This window comes from Perissodus microlepis, chromosome 22, assembly GCF_051167445.1.
Source record: "Perissodus microlepis isolate ML-2025 ecotype Zambia chromosome 22, ASM5116744v1, whole genome shotgun sequence".
In the NCBI taxonomy this organism is placed as follows: domain Eukaryota; kingdom Metazoa; phylum Chordata; class Actinopteri; order Cichliformes; family Cichlidae; genus Perissodus; species Perissodus microlepis.
The window spans coordinates 24675320-24692757 of record NC_140481.1 but is presented as its reverse complement, the minus strand read 5'-3'; the positions used below and the strand labels follow the sequence as shown (position 1 = coordinate 24692757).

Genomic DNA, 17438 nt, shown 5'->3' with positions numbered 1-17438 from the left:
CTTAAGCTAATCAACTTTCTTTGTTAAGCCAGTATTTCCGCTTCAGGCTGTGTGTGCTTACGTAAAAGATGCTGCCATGTACTTCTAACGTGACAGCCAGGTGCACATTAGAGGTCTGAAAATTTAAATTAGATCATTTTTTAAGTATTACAGATTGTGCTGTGTGCTCAGGACTTGCACAGTCCCACAGCCCAATGACGAAGACATGGAAATCACTTTAGTTTGCAGCCAGATTAAAGTGAAATCATTTTTAGTGATTAGTTAGATTGAATATTCCTGGTAACCAGCTTTCAAATAGACTGACCAATTTTCAAATGGTTGATTAGGGCCAAGAATAAAAGCATGTGGATATGCAATCTCCATTACTAACTGCAATTTCCAGTTTGTGATGACCAGGCTTCCATCAGTGGTGTTAGTATGCTACACCTTAATGGATTCTTTCAGCAGAGAATCTACAGTACTGTGCAAAAGTATGAAAATGAAGTATATGAGGCAAAAACAGTTTGTACAATTCTTTTGAGCGTGAAAGTCAATATTTAGAATGCCCACATTTATTCTTCAAGAAAGCATGAACTCTGTTAGGCAGGTTTTCTCGTAATGTCTTTAACTTGTCTTATTTTGGCTGCCTGTTGTTCAATTGCATTGGGTAGGCCGGTCTATGCATTTGACAACATTAGCAGTGTGTTTACGATCCTTGTCATGCTGAAAAATGAAGCAGTTGTCAATCAGATGCATTCCAGATGGTACTGTATGTCAGAACAAAATCTAGATCCCCAGCACCACTGGCAGAAATGCAGCCACAAATCATGACACACCCTTGTGTTCCACAGATGGCTGTTGTACCTCTCTCGACCTATGTTGTAAATCCTGATGGCAATCCAAATTTGGATTCATCATTCCATAAGACTTGTTGCCACTGATTTATAGTTTAGTTTTTGTGTCATTTGGCATACAATGGCCCTTTTTTCCACAGTTTCCATTACTGAAGAATGTTTTTTTGACAGCCACTCTTCCACTGAGAGCTTCAGTTAACAGTAGTATTTCTTAACTACGTGACTTTCAAATACTGGTAATCTGTTATAGATAGATCTTTAGGTCTGCCGATTCTTCTTTTGTTCTCTGCTTCTCCAGTTTCCCCAAACTTTGTAGAACACACTGCACATCATGTTGACATGTGCCAAGTTATCACCTAATAGTTTTTGGGAATCACCTCGTTGAGGTAAAAACACAATTTTAATGCCTGTCAGTTTGTAGAATTATTATAGGTTTGTAGAATTTCATAGGTTCAACTGAAGAAATGGGCAAAAAATTAAGTGTTGTTGCATCAGGCTGCATATTATTTATTAATGCAATTTCCACTTCTCTCTTACACAATGTCAGTCTTACTTTTTCTATTTTAACTAACTTCATTTATACTATATATTTTTTTGTTTTTAATCACTGTTGTATTTGTATTATCTCATATTATAAGGTCCTTACCAGGTGCTAGTGGCACTATTTTATCTTTATTATTCACAGTTTACAGTAGACTGTACTATTTTTACTCTTTATCATGCTGCTGTAACAAAACATTTCCCTTTGTGGGATCAAAGTATCCATTTAATTATCTAGTAACAAAGTGATATATTGTTGAGACAATTTAAATTTGGTTCTTTGCCAAGAATGCCCACTATGTGCAAATAACACTGGTTGATCATTTGAGTTAGATGCCTTTTTTTTTTTACTCCACCACTTACAATAAAAACTGTAATATATAGAGGTAATTAAAGAATGCAAAATACCTAAAGGTAACAGGACCTTTCATGAAAAAAATTAAGCACATTCATAAAATGATGAGAACTATAATAGTACCCTTTTCTAAAATCCGGTGTTGTGCAAAAACAGGAAACAATGTTTCTAGATGTTTATAAGATAACATTCAGCTGAGTGTGCACTGACTGAGTGAAAGCTTGGCATGTCTATTAATATATTACGGTAGTATCAAAAGCAAAACCAAACAAAAACACAGTTCATCAGATCATATTAGACCCTGCTACAGCAACCGGCAACTACTGCTACCATAGCAACACGAGAGGCAAGGGTGACTTTGTGGTACATCAGTGTAACTCAAGTCTGGAAAAAACAGATTTTACCTCATATGAAAACACACAAAGGCTCTGTGGTTTGTCTGAGAAAGGAAGGACCCCCTTTGGCCTCTGTTTAGTCATCCTACCCCTTGTCCTCTTTTCTTCTGTCTCCCACCACTCAACACACACACACACACTATGTCTACTCACAGAGCCTTTATTGTCCTCTTTCACACTGTAACCCACTGAGCAGAGTGGCATCAGAAAGAACTCACACAGCAGGGATGCCAACAGTCGTCCATCTCTCAGCCTAAGATTACAGGGACAGTAAACACCAACCAAGCTAAAAGTACCCTAGCATCATAATAACACTAAGAAGGATGTAGACCCACCCTGAGTAATCAAAGGCGTGTAAAGATGAGTGCTGGAAGCGAAACACGCACACATGTTTTTCTTTATCAGTTTCACGCCATGTGTATTTTGAGTCCAGGGTGATGTTTGGTTTACTTTACCTGTGGGAAGAGCCAGGAGCCAGAGGTAGGCCAGCGGTAGGAGGAGGTGAGGTAAGCACCAGGTGAGCAGCTTGTGGTGTGCATAGGACATTTTGTACAAGGACCTGAGAAGCAGACAGAGGAAGAGTTAAATGCAGCTCAGTCAGTGCATACGCTAACATGGTTGACTCCCACAAAACACTGAATTTTGGTCAAATGTCTATGGTTTACGTTGAAAGAGTAAACTGGATTTTGTCAGACAGTGTGGGATAAATAAAACCACTCTTTTATTTTAAAAAGCTAGATTATAGCCTTTTCAGTGTATCCAGTGGATATACCCCAACTTTTTTACTTCCCAAATCCAATGCTGACGCTGTTGCTATTTTAAATGACTTTATCACCTTATCACATTGATTTTGTTCTTTGTGATATTGCAAAGGTGAAATGCTTGTTTGTGGTATAATCCTGCACATTTGTCTAAAGTTCTGTGGCCTAAATACTGAACTGCAAACAGTTGTTACTATGCATCTGTTTTATTTGACAAGAGAATTAATCATTGTATAATCATCAATTAAGTGCAACTCACTGTTTGGCTTCTTCTAAGCAGAGGTCATTTGGATGACCTCTGCATCAGCTGTTTAATGGATTCAGACTGCCCTCTGCACCACTAACTGCACATGCAGCTGAATGCTTACTCCAACATCTGTTTCAGCTCTGCTGACAATACACCTACAAAGATTCACTGGACTCCACATTTTTGGTGTTTTCTATTTAATTTACTACTGTAGCACAGTAATTTCCCAAGTTTCTTCTTTCTTATCTTTAGACAAGAGCTGTTATCTGACTCAATATGTTTACCCAAATCAATACAGAACCAGAATCACAGATATAGTCAACTGTTATCTGAGAAAAACAAACAAACAAACAAACAAACAAACAAACCAGCAAACAAACAAAAAAAAGTATAGCTACAAAAAAAAAAAAAAAAAAAAAACCCCAAAAGAAACCAAAAACTGTCAGATTTACCTTTCCCCCAATCCAGCAGTGGAAGAAAGGTGAAGGAAGAAAGGAGTGAGGAGTTAGGTTGGCAGGAAGGTGCTGTGAGGTGACAGGTGAAGACGGGCCAACACCAGCACTCTGACGAAGAGATCCAACATGGCCGCCTCAGGGGCCTTCACAGGCTCAGCTGCTCCAACACTAGGCTAGAGAGAGAAATGAATTCAGCTGTTAATCATTCAATTATTTCATTATACACGATTACATATTCTGAAATTTCATCTGTATTCTAAATTATTCAGGTCTTGTGCCTTCTCTTCTTTGATTGCTTATGTCCAACACTGCCTCAGCTTTTTAGAGGAAAAGAATTTTAAGTCTGTAATTTCTAAATCTGATAAGAAAAGCTAATGAAAATGAGACTCTTTACCGGGAGATACTGTGCTGAGAAACTAAAGAAAAGGCACCTTCACTGAAACTGTAGGGACCTTTCATTGTTTTTGGCCTTTTCTGCAAAAGAGAACAAACAAGCCACAAATTCTATAACCATAAATACACAGCAGATTTGACTTACTAGGAATTTTCTGTCTGCCTCTATAATCTGTCATCGGTTTGAGGGTGTAACTAACACAGCAATTCTGTCAATATCCTGTTGACAGCAACACCTAAGGAGGTGTAAAATGACTCACACAGTTTTGGGCTATGTCCTTGTAACTATGCAGAACTGAAACAGGAAAATTAATCATAAGCAAATTTCTGAAGTTATACAACAGTTCTTTACTCCTTCTGTATGCCTAAAGGCAGACTTGATAACATTATGAGTTATGCAAATCTTTAGCCTATGTGAACATGAAAGTAGACACTGGTTAATATCTGGCAATAACTAGAGAATTTCTTCATGCCAAAAGGGGGAAAAAGTTTAGTGCATGACTAGAGTCTTCACTGGCCTTCTCACTGTTCATTTGTTTTTCAACTCAGGCCAAAAAAAGGTTGCTCAATTCCAGGGAGGCTACAGAGGCCTGAATCATGCTGAACTATACAGATTCTTATTTATACTTTTTGAAGAAAAAAACTCAAAGAATCCAGTTTGTTAACCAAAGAGGATTGTAAGTGATAAAAGGTTTTGTTATTGGGAACAACAGACATTTTTTGTTTTCTGTCCTTTTCTTCATTTAGGACCCGTCTAAACGAACAACTTGCAGAAATCACATTGACCTTTTTTGAGAGACAATTTCATCAGTACAATATATTAAAAGGTATTAACACCAGATATATAAAAACAATGTATCGTATGGCAATCTATGATTAGGACAGAGAAACACGTAGGGCTAAAACAATTCTTTAAAGAGAGACAAATTGCTGTTGCATCATCTCGTACTGTGACGTCATGTAGCGCTCCCAAAGCCTGGCTAAATTCTGCCAGTCTAGTGGAAGTTGTAATATTTAAAAATCCTTCTGACTAAACTGGTACTAAGCACATTATTTATTTATTTCCAATAATGATGTATGATTCTGGATTCTTCTTCCACACAAAATGATCCCTGAGTGCCACCTACTCCATTCAGACAATTTCTCAGATGAAGATAGTGATAAAAGGGGGATTAAACTCTATAAAGAACATTAAAAATTATGCAACAAAGTTGCATTGACGGCAATAGCTTAATGCTGCAGAAAATCACTAATATTAGAGTAGTAAACTCAACATTTTAATTCAAGTTAATTATTTGATCACTGAGTGCTCTCTCTGCTTTGCTTTAAACTGGTTAGAGCTATTAAGTGTTCCTGTCCCACAGCATAAGGAAGGAGATGTGGAAATTGCTTTGTTTTGTTGGTGGATCAAAGAAATTCATTGAACATTAATTCAAATTAATCGTTCAAATTAATTCAGTGGTGTTAGTAAGGTACATCTTAAAAGGGTGCACATATAAAACACATTCGCCCCAGCAGGGAATCTGTACTGCTTTTACAACATGCTGCAAATAAAAGCATAAATGTGGCACTTCAACCGGATTCTAAAGTGAAAGTCAAAGCATAACCTGCTTCTGACTAGGTCATGTGTTCAGCAGAAGTTACCATGGTGATTTAACCAGGTAAAAGGAGAGACAGACAACTCTGACTTTAAACTTGACGGAGCCTGCTAACCCAATAATCTTGCGTCATAGTATGCCCTTCTGTTGTAAAAAGAACAAAACCATGACCCAAAATTCAAGCTACAAATACCCTTAGTCACAGGCCTTCGGGACCCCGAGTAACTTCCTCATCTTTAATATCCGGTTGTGCAGGAAGTGTGAGGAGGAAGCTTTTAGTTTCATGTTTACCTCCAGAATAATTACTAAATGAGTCACCAAAAAAGAGGCAAGACTCAGATTACTGTGCTGCTTGAAGGGAAGGTGTAATCCTCATGTTGTTCAACTTCTGTAGTTTTCGTCTGATGCAAATATAAAAATCTGAGAATGCGCAATATTTAACCGCTGTGTTAGTACACATGGTTCCCTTTAGGTTATTGCAGCAGAAATCGTAAAAGTAGGGTTAAGCATGAGTGGTAGCACACTGAAACACTAAACAGTTATCTTCAGATATGTTGGGAACATAGTGTCAATAGACTAGTGTCAATAGTCTTGACACTATTGTGTCTATTGCTAGTGTCAAGACAGTGCGACAACTTTAAAACTAATTTCCTTAACATTTCTATAAGGAAACCACAGCAGTATCACCACTGTGATATCCTGAGTAGGTGCAAAATGTTCAGTTATGAAAGCCTAATCTTGTACTCTGATTTTCTTGTCTGTAAAATATATAAAAATGACTGCACCTCCACCACTGCAAAGACCTCTGTGTGCATATCAGATGATTACAGATGAGCAGAGCTTCAAGGGAAACGTGGACGTGAAGTTCCTAAAAGACGTTCTGCTATGGAAAAATGGTTTTCATTTAAGAAATCAATGGGAAAAGCCCCCTTACAGTTTGGTGCAGATTTGTATGTTTTCTCATGATCCAAAAAAAGCTTGTAGGTAACCGGTGATGCTAAGATTTCCTTATAATACCCTCATTTTATGATAGGTTTATATACACTGATGGAACATCCTGAATATTGAATGAGGGGGGTGTATATAGCAAGGTTTTACAGTGTGTATGTGTTTGTGTGTGGGAGTGGGCTGGAGGGTACGTATGTATATACATTTTTAAGTTGTATCTGGTGTCCCACAGGAAGAAGGTTAGAAGTTTAAACCTCCTGGCCAGTCCTGAGCATTCTTTAGGTTAATTCAACGTTGGCCGTATAGGAGACAGGCTGTACCACGTCTCTTGCCTTGTGACGGCTCGGCTAGGTTCATCCTCACTGTTAAGTTGGATAAGTCTGTCCATGTATACAAACATCCACCTACTTCCTTCTGCTGGATAAGCAGCAGGAAACGGCTGGCAAAAGTCTAAGCAGAGATACCCAGATAACAGTTTGCATGCCAGCCGAGATATAATCACTCCAGTGTGTCCTGGGTGTGCCCTAAGGTCCCTTCCAAGTTGGACTCGAGCCCACCTCAAGTGCTGGATTAGTTAATATAGTGTTTGCCATCCTCTGGGGACTGTATATGGAAATTAGGTATGAAGCATGCTTTGTTTTGTGAGGTCAGTGTTTTTGTGCATGGTCCCTGTCAAATAAATACCAAAGCTCCTGAAACACAATGTTTAAGGCACGGCCAGGCCTCTTCTCAACATGGCCTCACCAGGAAACTACTGTGGGGCAATATAGTAATAAATCAAGCTTTCATATCTATCTGTTATGATCACACTCTAAAGAGGTTAGCTAGATGCTGTATCCATATGGCTGGAAGCACATCCCTAATCTTCCACATTAGTAATTACCCTGTGCCATCGGTACCAGCCTCTGCAGAGTTACTACTTTGTTGGTTTAAAAAAAAATTGAATAAACAGAAAATATAGTTTGAGAGAAAGAAGTAATGTTTGTGTAAGGCACTGTTACAAATGTCCTGATGCTTTTACTAAACTGATAATGATCTTATTTAAATAAAGGCAAGCATTAAAAGTTTAAACAGCACTGTTTTCTTGAGACAAACCTACAACTATGTTACTTACTGCATTTTTTAAAAGGAAAACGTGGTAGTATCAAACCTGGATTGCTGGTCTGATTCCTTATTCAAATCTGCATTCCTGCACGTGACACTGGAGCACCGAGCAGTCTCTTTCTCTGCTGTAGTCACCGGCTCAGTCTGTCCAAATATCCAAACTGCTCCGTATCCCGCTTTTGCTTATTTTTCTCTCTCCAGGTGAAAATGATCCAGTGCAGTAAATGTGCAGGAATCAGTTAGGATCCGGCAGCCTGGATTTTTTTTAAACCATGCAGCAGCTGCCCCGAGGCACGTGGTGACTTTCACTGTGCTGCAGCAGTAACGCTCAGGTGCACACGGTCACCTGGGCTGATGACAGCTTGGCCATTACTGACTTTTTAATGGCCAGTTCACCCATGAGGGGTTTGTTGCAGAACAATGATCTCTGTCACCGAAACCCTCGCCCGCCTTCTCTCTCTCTCTCCTCCTCTTACATCTGGCAAATTCTCTCCCTTTGACTTGTTTCTTCCTCCTCCTCCTCCTCTCTCAGCAGGAACAGTCAGCTCTGCATCGGCTTCTCCGCAGACAGGCTGATGTAGCTTTTCTCTGTCCCACGCACAGCTTCCTCCGGCTGCCACAGGGAAGGAAAATCAAGTTTTTATTTCTCTTTCAGGCAGCATACCCAGGAAAAAATTTAATAAAATGAATAATCATGACAAACTGCTTATTTTGTTGTGACAACTCTACAAATATCCTTAGAGCAATAACTACACTAATCCTAAAATAAGATTACAAATCAAAGACCCAACAGAAAGTACGAGTACATCACATTAGTCTTTAACTCACTTTAAACTTTACTGTTTGCCTAGATCTTGGCTTTAGGGTTTTCTCACTTATTGCATATACAACGCCTTCCATAATGTTTGGGACAAAGACAGTTTGTAGTTCTGCCCCAATCACAGTGGATTGCAAATCAATCAATATGTGACTGAAGTGCTGACGTTCAGCTTTAATTCAAGGAGCTTTATAAAAATTTTACATGCACTTTTTAAGAATTACAGCGATTGCTATACACAGTCCCCCAAATTCTGAGATTCAAAATTAATGAACATAAATTTAAACACTCTTTTTAATACCTTTATGGAAAAAAAAAAACTTCGCCTAAGGTCTAAACCCGTGGGCATCACCAAATGTTGAGTTTCCTTGCTTGAGTTACTCCATCAGATCTCTATTATAGCCACCTTCACTTGCTGCTTGTTTGTGTTTGACAATGGAAAAAGTGCACTCCGTTGGGTTTAGATCAAGTGACCGATTGGGCCATTGATGAATATCCCATTTCTTTTCCTTGAGAAACTCTTGGGTTGCTTTTTCAGTTTGCTTTAAATCATTTTCAGTTTGCACTGTGCAGTACTGTCTGATCAGGTCTGCAGCATTTTTGCTGAGTCTGAGCAGAGAGTAAAGTCCTGTAGACTTCAAAATTCATCCTGCTACTTCTATCAGCAGTCACATCATCAGGGAACACTAGTGACTTTGTTCCACAGCCATACACACCAATGCCACAACACTGCCTCTATCATGTTAGACAGATAATGTATGCTTTGGATCATATTCCATAATTTTCTTAGTTGTTCAAGTTAACCTTGGGTAACAAACGTGTGCCTTTTGTGAGCACTCATATGATTTCCGTGAAATCATTATGTATTTTAAACGAAGCAACTGAAACTGGATTCACTTCTAAAGTACATCTGGGTCTGGCTCTCAAGTTACATAGCAGAAATTTTGACCAACGTTTGAGCTCTTGGTTGCTCCTTAGATTTAAATCTAATGGTTTTGCCATCAAGTCCCCTTGGCTTTGGAGTGACCTGCCTGAGGAGAGGAGGCTTGCAAATCTCCTTAAAAAGTCCTTTCAATACTTTTAAATTCGGCCTTTTATGTCTTCTCATCAGTGATATCTTTTTACTGTCCGTTTATCTGCTTTCAGTTATTTTGTTTATGGTCTATGTTGCCTGTTCTTGGTTTTTTAGTGACATGTGTACACATTTTAATCATATGATAACAACAACAACAACAACTAAAAGTCATTCTTAGTAATTTCATAACACCAAGTATTTGCCTCACTGAATCTGCCAGCTTCATATCAGAGATGAAACGTAGAGGGACTAAATAAAGAACATTACTTCAGCCTCTGCTGGCCTATTTTATTTTGTCAACTAAATGACTGATAAAACAAACAAAATAACCCTGATTTGCTGACTAAGCTCCACTCTTGTCTCTTCTTATTCCCGTGCAGCGGGTAATGGACTGCTTAAAGCGCAAATTGGTGCATGTTTGCCTATATGAATGAAAGTCTGTCAAGTCAAATGAGACGCGTGAGTAAACGCACTGAAAAAAACAAAAACAAAAAAACCCTCACATTACTAAGACAAAATGGTGGGCTCGTGCATTATGTATCTTGCGAAACTGACAAATCACTCAGATTTACTCAAGACAGGACAAGACGTGTTCAGCTGTCAGATAATTCAATACAGGCCGGTATCTGCCCACAGCACAGTCTGCTGCACTGTCATAATATTATAAACAACTGTGTGGGGGTTGATGTATTAACCCAAGTGCCACTTGCGCGCATTTAGCAGATGTTATGTTTTTACAAGGCATGTCGACGTCCAAGCACTGACACGGGAAGGTTGAAGTAGCGCACCGTAAGGTATTTCACCTGTTTAATCCCGGGATCACTCGCATCCAAGGCACCTTGAGGCTAACAGCTGCTGACATCTCTCATCGGACCCTACACAATGCGTTTTAACGGCAACTGCCCCCAGTAACACAAGAGAGAGAATGTGTGCACGGACTTACACAAACAAAAAATGGTAGACTTTCTCTTCAGCTGCTCGTTCCGATGTGTAGCCTCGTCTCTTGTTGTCCCCTGCTCTCCAAATTAGGTCAGTACTCCTCTCGCTGATACAGCTGATATGCCGTGAGTGAGTGCTTGACTGTCAATACAATACGTTTTACGAAAGGTTCCGGTGATGAGATTTTCAAAACAAAGTAGGCAGTGAAAACAGCAGTTATGCGATGGTTAGCTAGAGCAGTTACCTGTTACATTTGAAAGTAAAACCGAAAGTCCTAACTAAATAGCTATATAGTTTTAATAACCTGGATATGAGCCCATTTTATTTCTTGCGATACAGATTATTCTTAATTTTTCTTTTTTAACCAGTTGGCATTTCTTTATCATTATTTATTTACACGTGGATTTTTGGTGCATAATGAAAACACCCTATTTATTCCTCCTTTCACGTACAATACAAATTAAATTAATTTGTTGTCTTAAGCTGAAAACGTTCAACGTTCATCCAGATAGTTCCGGTTTACGCCCCCTAACAAGGAGCCGTTTAAAAAGGTAAATGCTCAACTCAACGAGTGCTAATAAACTTTTTCTCTTTCATATTAAAAAAATAATAACGTTTTTAAAAAATAAAATTAAAACGATAAATCTGGATAACCTCGTTTATCTGACGTTATGACACGGGCTAAAATGGCGGTGTCGCCTTCCAACAATCCGCCTGATGATTGGTTGCCTAATTTTCTTCGAGCCTTTTTATTGGCTCGTGATATCTTTAGCTTGACAGTGTGTTTCCGGGGGGAGTGAGCACGAGCAGTTGCGGCGTGCAAGAGGGTTGTCAACAAAGTAAGTTACATTGTTAACGTTCACCTGTTCAAATGTTAAATTGATATACATGTACATTTTTGTCAGCCGTTAGCAGGACAACTGACAGCCAGTAAATTGGACGACTCCCGTTGGCCCAGCGATGTGGCGCTGTTTCTTGCAATCAGTGCTCGAAAGACTGATTGGAAATTCATTGAAAAAGTTTTTCTCCTCTTTATGTCTCTCTCGGTCGCATAGTTACCGGGGTCATAATGGCTGACAGTGCTGACTTTACACCTACCGTAAACAGCCAGTCTCCTGGAAAAGAGGAGCAGGAAGGAGGTGAAGGTGGAGGAGGAGGCTCAGAAGGGGATGTAAAAGGCGGATTGACTGATGCCCAAAGAGGCGTCTTGGAGAAGTGTGTGCATGCGCTGAAGCACGCTAAAAACGACAGTCAAACGTTGGCTGCTCTTCTTCTGGTAAGTATTCGTTTAATTTAAGAATCGAGATAAAAACATAAATATTATTAAAGGAGTTGAGATAAAACTATTTTAAAATTGATTTTCAACTATTTGGGGGTTAAGCTTCCCCACAATAAAACTAAAAAATTAAGGGAGCTTTTTGCATGTTCCGGGTTTTTTTTTTTTTTTTTTTTAAATTACCTCTGCAGCCCTGAATGGGGAGAAGTATTAGATCACACCTCTTAATCTTTGAATTTTGGGGTTTTCAGTCTCATCGTCACAGGTGTGTAAAATCAAGGAACCAGCCAATTAAAAACTGAAACAGTGTTTTCTCAAGGGTCTTTTCTTGGATTTAACTTAAAGCTTTAAAGCTTCTGCTTGGTACTGTCATAAAGAATTATAATACCTTTCATTCTTATACAGATGGTACACAGTTGTACTTATCTTTTCCCTCTAATCTAGCCCCTGTTCACACACTGAGCTGCACTGATGAGATTAACTGCTGGATGTCTAGATATTCTTTTATAGAACTGAACAGAATCAAGACATTTATATTTGTTGTTACTCCAAAAGAGTACTCCAAGCAAATCAGGAATCTTGCTCTGGAGAAGTGGTGAGTAATGTAATGGACGGGTCTAGGTTTGCAAATGCCACAGCAGTTACTTGCCTGACTGCATTGTGCTAACTGTAAAGTTTGGAGGATGGCTGTTGCTTTGGGGTATTTGGTTCCAGTGAATGAGATCTTCATGGTTAAGCTCACCAAGAAGGTTTGGACAACTACGCTTCTAGCTTTGTGGGACTAGTTAGCATCGAGGTTCCTCTGTTCCAGCATGTCTTCCCCAGTGCAGAAAGCAAGGTCTCATAAAGGCATGGTTGGATTAGTTTGGTGGGGAAGAATTTGACTGGTTGGAACAGAGCCTTCACCACAACCACCTTTAGGTTGAACTGGAACAGCTGGCATGCCAGATGGATGAATGGACAACAAGGAAGTGCAAACAGATGAAAGTATCATTAAAAATTGCGTGCTATAACACTGTTTGTTTTGTTTTTTAAGTAGACAGATTTTACTGATGTTATATTTTAAATTGTACCTCAACAAAGACTAATTCTACTCTATCTTCACATCCTCAGATAAGTCGCTTGTGCCCAGCCAGTGAACTGGACAAACCCACGTTGAGGCGCATCTTTGAGGCGGTGGGCCTCAATCTTCCAGCTCGGCTTCTGGTCACAGCAGTCAGAGGGGACGAGAACTCTGGCTTACCCCCAGATGAGCTCCTTTCGCTGGGCACGGCTTTGCTTGCTGCCCTGAGCACAGAGCCAGACATGGCCTCCAGTCCCCAGCTCCTCACCACCATCCCCCTCCTGCTGGGCATCTTAGCAAATGGTCCTGTGTTTAACCAGCAGAAACGGGAAGCCCGGGAGCAGCACCAAGTAGGGCAGAGTCCAGACGGTGAAGTCCAGTCAGCAAACATTTCAAACCCAGACTGTAATCCTGCCAGTGTGGCACAATCTGCAGAAGAGACTGAGAGCAGCAAGAAAACAGGTGATGATGGCAGTGAAGCAAGCAGAGTGTCAATGTCTCAGGAGAACCCTCCCTCTTCTAGCCTTGATGTGGCCTTGGCTGCTGACTGCTACCTGGTTTTGACAGCTGTGTGTGCCTTACCCAGAGGCCCGGAGCAGCTCCTGAGCAGGGGCGCCATCTCGGCTTTGTGCCAAGCGGTGGAACTGAACCAGACTCTGAGCCATGAGAAGGGGCTCACCTTGCTGGGCTCGCTCCTCTCTGGTAAAAACAAGGACAAAGCATGGAGCAAACACACTCCAGAGCTCCTCTCGCTGCTGGTCAGACTCTCCAAAGACTTCTGCGAGTCCACAGACGAAACCAGGTTAGGCATGTGTGGTCAGTTGGCGCAGTTTCTGCCCCCAGCAGGAATGGCAGTGGAGAGTGAGGAGCTGAGGGCAGTCGTGGGCCGTTTATGGGAGATACTGAGACCTATGGTGCAGGCTAAATTGACACCGAGACATATCGGATCAATCCTGGTCCTCAGTGCTTGCCTGCTGGATTTATATGGCTGGGAGATGGCGGGACCTCCAAAGTTCTGTTGCTTACTGGTGAACCGGGCTTGCGTGGAGGTCAGAATGGGTTTGGAAGAACTGCCTGGTAATGATTTGACCCCTGAGGTGCAACACACAATAACAGGTAGTGTACTTAATCATAATAGTATATTGATTGGAACTTTAAATGTATTATTTTCCAGGCTGACACTTCATAAAAAAGGAAAAAGGTTGATTAAATCTTGCTATAAAGCTTTCTTACTTCAGTTTAATCTTAGAGCTGAAGTTGACTTGGAATCTCATGTTGTATGATTTGCATGTAACTGTTCACTCAGCTGATTTAAAGTGGTTATCTTGGTGTCCTCATTTGCATGTTTTGGTTGTCATGTAACAGTGTTTCTTGTTGGGCGCAAGTACAATTGAAGTTTAATTAAATAAGCAGGCATCATCTGACTCCGTAAGTCATTTTCTAGGTATTGAGATCTAATCAAGGTTAACCACCTCAGTCATTTAATCTGAACTGTGCTCCTCGTAGGCTGTTACCGAATCATGGAGGCGGCCATAGAGCAGGCTTGCAGTCCGGGAGTCCCACAGGCTGCTGCACCTTCTCAGAGCTCAATCGCTACCCTCAGTCTGCAGCAGAGCAGGCAGGTCCTCGGGGTCCTGGAGGAGGCCTTCTCTGGCTTGATGTACTTCTTGCAGCAGGTAAAGAGATGATGAGAAAACTAACATAACAAGCTATCTGTTGGTGATATTAGAAATATGATCATTTATTGTGCACAAAATTATTTCTGTTGTGCTGGCGTGTAGAGCCTAGGAGTAAAGAGAAAATATTAAATGTGAATAAATGACTCGTTTATTCATGATATTAAAGGTGGAGCCGAGCCGCTATGGCGACCCTTTCGTTTTCGCCACATTCCGCTCTCTGTGCTCGTGGTTGGCTGAGGAGACTTCCTGTCTTAAGGAGGAAGTGACTAAACTCCTGCCATTTCTGATCAACTACACCCGAAGCCACCTGCAGGGTGGGATCTTGGAGCATAGCCTCGCTGACTGGATGGTCAAGATGTCTATTGGTGAGGACAGGGGCGCGTGGACAGGCAGAGAGGCTCTCAGGTAAAGATGAAATCTGAGAGGAGATTGGTAACATTTAGAGAAAATGTGCTGGTTTTATGTCGCACTGCCTCTTTTCCTTTTTCCTCCTCCCTAGGTATCTCCTCCCAGCTCTGTGCCACCTGTCAGCAGAGGAAGTTCCCAGGAAGGTGTTGCTCGATGTCGACACCCCGGCCCTGCTGGTGGACTTCCTGTCTCAGAGCTGGACTTTCCTCAGGGGAAAAACCAGTGCCGCATCCACAAGGGATCCCAGCATGGAGACAGCCTGCTCTGCTTTGCTCAACTTCACTGTTACAGAGCCAGAGAGAGTCAGGTAGCTGGTTCATCATCATAATCATCAATGTGACAAGCAAACCGTCTGTTTCTGAGTGTCTGCCAAATGTTTATGAGCATTACTTATCACACCATCTGTGTTTAAAAATGCAAACCTGTAAACTTATTGTTTTCTAGAAAGGACTCGTGTTTCAGAAGCCTTGAGGTCCTTCTGAGTGAAGCACTCCCCCTCTTGGTGAATAAGCCCCGCCTCCTGGTCCTAACAGCAAATTGCTGCACTCTGGGACTCATGATTGGCAGATTAAAGGAAGGAGGTGAAAGTGGCTTTTGGTTCTTTATACTCTTAGGTTTGGGTTTTTTGTTTTTTTTTTTTTTTGGGGGGGGGGTGTAATTTTTGCATAACCTTCAAGTCATTTAATCTAGAAACGCTCTGTACAGAGATTCTGCAGTGACATATCTGCACACTGCTTAAAGCTATTAGCTACTGGAGCAACAGCTAGTTTTTCAGGGCTTTCCAGTGTAACCACGGGAATCTATGCCATGACCTCGGTTTCCCTCAACTTAGTGTTGGCTCAAACTGCTCATAGTTTACAAGTGTAAATGTATTTAAAAGGCTAAAGATGGCAAATTTTACACTTCCTACAAATGGAAAGTTAAAAAGCTTGCTGCACCCCAAATCTCTTCCTTTCCCTACAGTTTGTATTTATTTATACACAGAACCAGTTTATAGAGATTACCCTGCACTGACTGGCAAAGCTGTGTCGCCATAATGCTAGCAAGCTAGCCAACAAATGTTCCCATCTCAATCCTTTGCTATAAGGTGATCACAAACTTAAGTAACCTTGAGTTGTTGACATTGTGCAGTTTTCTTTGTTTTGAACCACCATCCACAGAACAAACTCTTGCACACACACAGGCAGATGTGGCCCAAAGCTCCTTCTGCTTCTGCTCAGCAGTTCTGCTGGAAATTTACAAGAGGGAAAACTTGCAAGAATCTAGCTGCAGTCTTTCTCGTAGTGGTCCTGCAAGATTCCTAAGCCTTGCACAATGTTAGTCTAAGATGTGAAACATGACGAATGTGACCCATTTAGATATGAACAAATAAATTAATGGACTTTAGTTATTTGTTGAAAACTATTTAACAAATAACTAAAGCTCTTCTCTGCAGGCTCAGTGGAAGCGGGCCAGCGGCGTTTCCTTTCTTCAGCTCTCCGGTTCCTTCGCAGCGCCCTGGACTCGAGCTCCAGTCCAGGTCCAGCGAAGGTGAGCCTGAGCTGGGAGGACAGTTGGGATGACGCTGCAGAGCTCTGGAGGTTGAGTTTGCAGGCTCTGGGAGGCTGCGCCCGTGCCCAACCCTCAATCACCACCCTGATCAGAGAGGAGGGTTGGCTCAGACATATGCTCGCCATGCTTCATCAGTGTAGCGCTCTGCCTGACCAGCTGACCCAGGATGCGCTGGAGGAGGCTCTGTGTGCCCTGGCAGAGCGGTGCCCGGTGTGCAAACAAGAAATTGGAGACATGATGACGAGATCCAGCGAAGGAGCTTTGAGCAGTATGAAGAAGCTGAAGAAGTCGGTGGGAGTGAAGTAAAACCAGCTGCTCTGGAGAAACGGTGTACTCTCTAATCGAGTACTTTTAACTTTTAGTGAAACCGCACAATTAAACCAATAAACCAGGGAAACTGCTGAAACCAAACTCGTATTATAAATGTCTTTGCTCTGATGTGGGGTTTTTTTTTTTTTGGTTTTTTTTTTGGTTTTTTTTTTTTTTAATTAATAAATTGGGGATGTCTGCCAAAATGTCTAGTTTTAATAGGAATGAGGAGGATCATGCATTTCTGTGCACATTTCTCTGAATGTGCCCCGTTTCTCTGACTGACCTACTTGTTTTCATCATAAATCATTGAAAACATCTGAGAGCTCTGCAGGTAAATCCTTACAGAGACAGCTATACCTGTCACAAGGAGCTGAAAATGCACACAAGCTGTTTCTTAAATGCAACTGTTGAAAATGTAAATGCCTTTAATAAAGAATTATTTTTGTTAGAGAACGCTGTGTTTTGGGTTTGCGCTTTTTTTTTTTTTTTTTTTTTTTTTATTTAAACAACAGCTTTGTCTCTTACTAGCTGCTGCTTTGAGGACAGTTTTGTGCTGTAATTGCATCATAAATTAAATATGATGCAGGTCTGCATTATGAGGTTGGATGTGAACATTTAAATTTCCTGTTCAAAGGTCATATTACTGCATTGGTCATTACATGAACTTAAAATAATGCTTAATTTAAATC

At 40.9% G+C, this 17438-nt stretch overlaps 2 protein-coding genes across 2 annotated transcripts in view; one reads left to right on the top strand and one right to left on the bottom strand.

Annotated features, from left to right (window-relative positions):
- Positions 1–10628, bottom strand: part of kiaa0319l (KIAA0319-like ortholog) — a 35252-nt gene extending 24624 nt beyond the window's left edge. Inside the window, exons 1-4 of the mRNA XM_084919201.1 lie at positions 10465–10628; positions 7676–8242; positions 3584–3759; positions 2579–2682 (exon numbers count right to left, since the gene is read on the bottom strand). Of these exons, the coding sequence (XP_084775327.1) occupies positions 2579–2669 (91 nt within the window). The 5' untranslated portion in view covers positions 2670–2682; positions 3584–3759; positions 7676–8242; positions 10465–10628. The remainder of the gene's footprint in view (positions 1–2578; positions 2683–3583; positions 3760–7675; positions 8243–10464) is intronic.
- Positions 10629–11174: 546 nt separating this feature from the next.
- Positions 11175–17202, top strand: ncdn (neurochondrin). Its single transcript, XM_084920036.1, has 8 exons — positions 11175–11299; positions 11516–11736; positions 12850–13915; positions 14306–14475; positions 14645–14883; positions 14978–15193; positions 15331–15467; positions 16322–17202. Exons 2-8 carry the CDS (start codon positions 11530–11532, stop codon positions 16741–16743), a joined length of 2457 nt encoding a protein of 818 aa, XP_084776162.1. The 5' UTR covers positions 11175–11299; positions 11516–11529; the 3' UTR covers positions 16744–17202.
- The last annotated feature ends 236 nt before the right edge of the window (positions 17203–17438 follow it).

Coding starts and splice junctions, on each gene's coding strand:
- ncdn (XM_084920036.1), top strand. CDS start 11,530: ATGGCTGACAGTGCTGACTTTACACCTACCGTAAACAGCCAGTCTCCT. Junction 13,916..14,305: donor GGTGCAACACACAATAACAG/GTAGTGTACTTA, acceptor TGCTCCTCGTAG/GCTGTTACCGAATCATGGAG. Junction 14,884..14,977: donor ACAGGCAGAGAGGCTCTCAG/GTAAAGATGAAA, acceptor CCTCCTCCCTAG/GTATCTCCTCCCAGCTCTGT.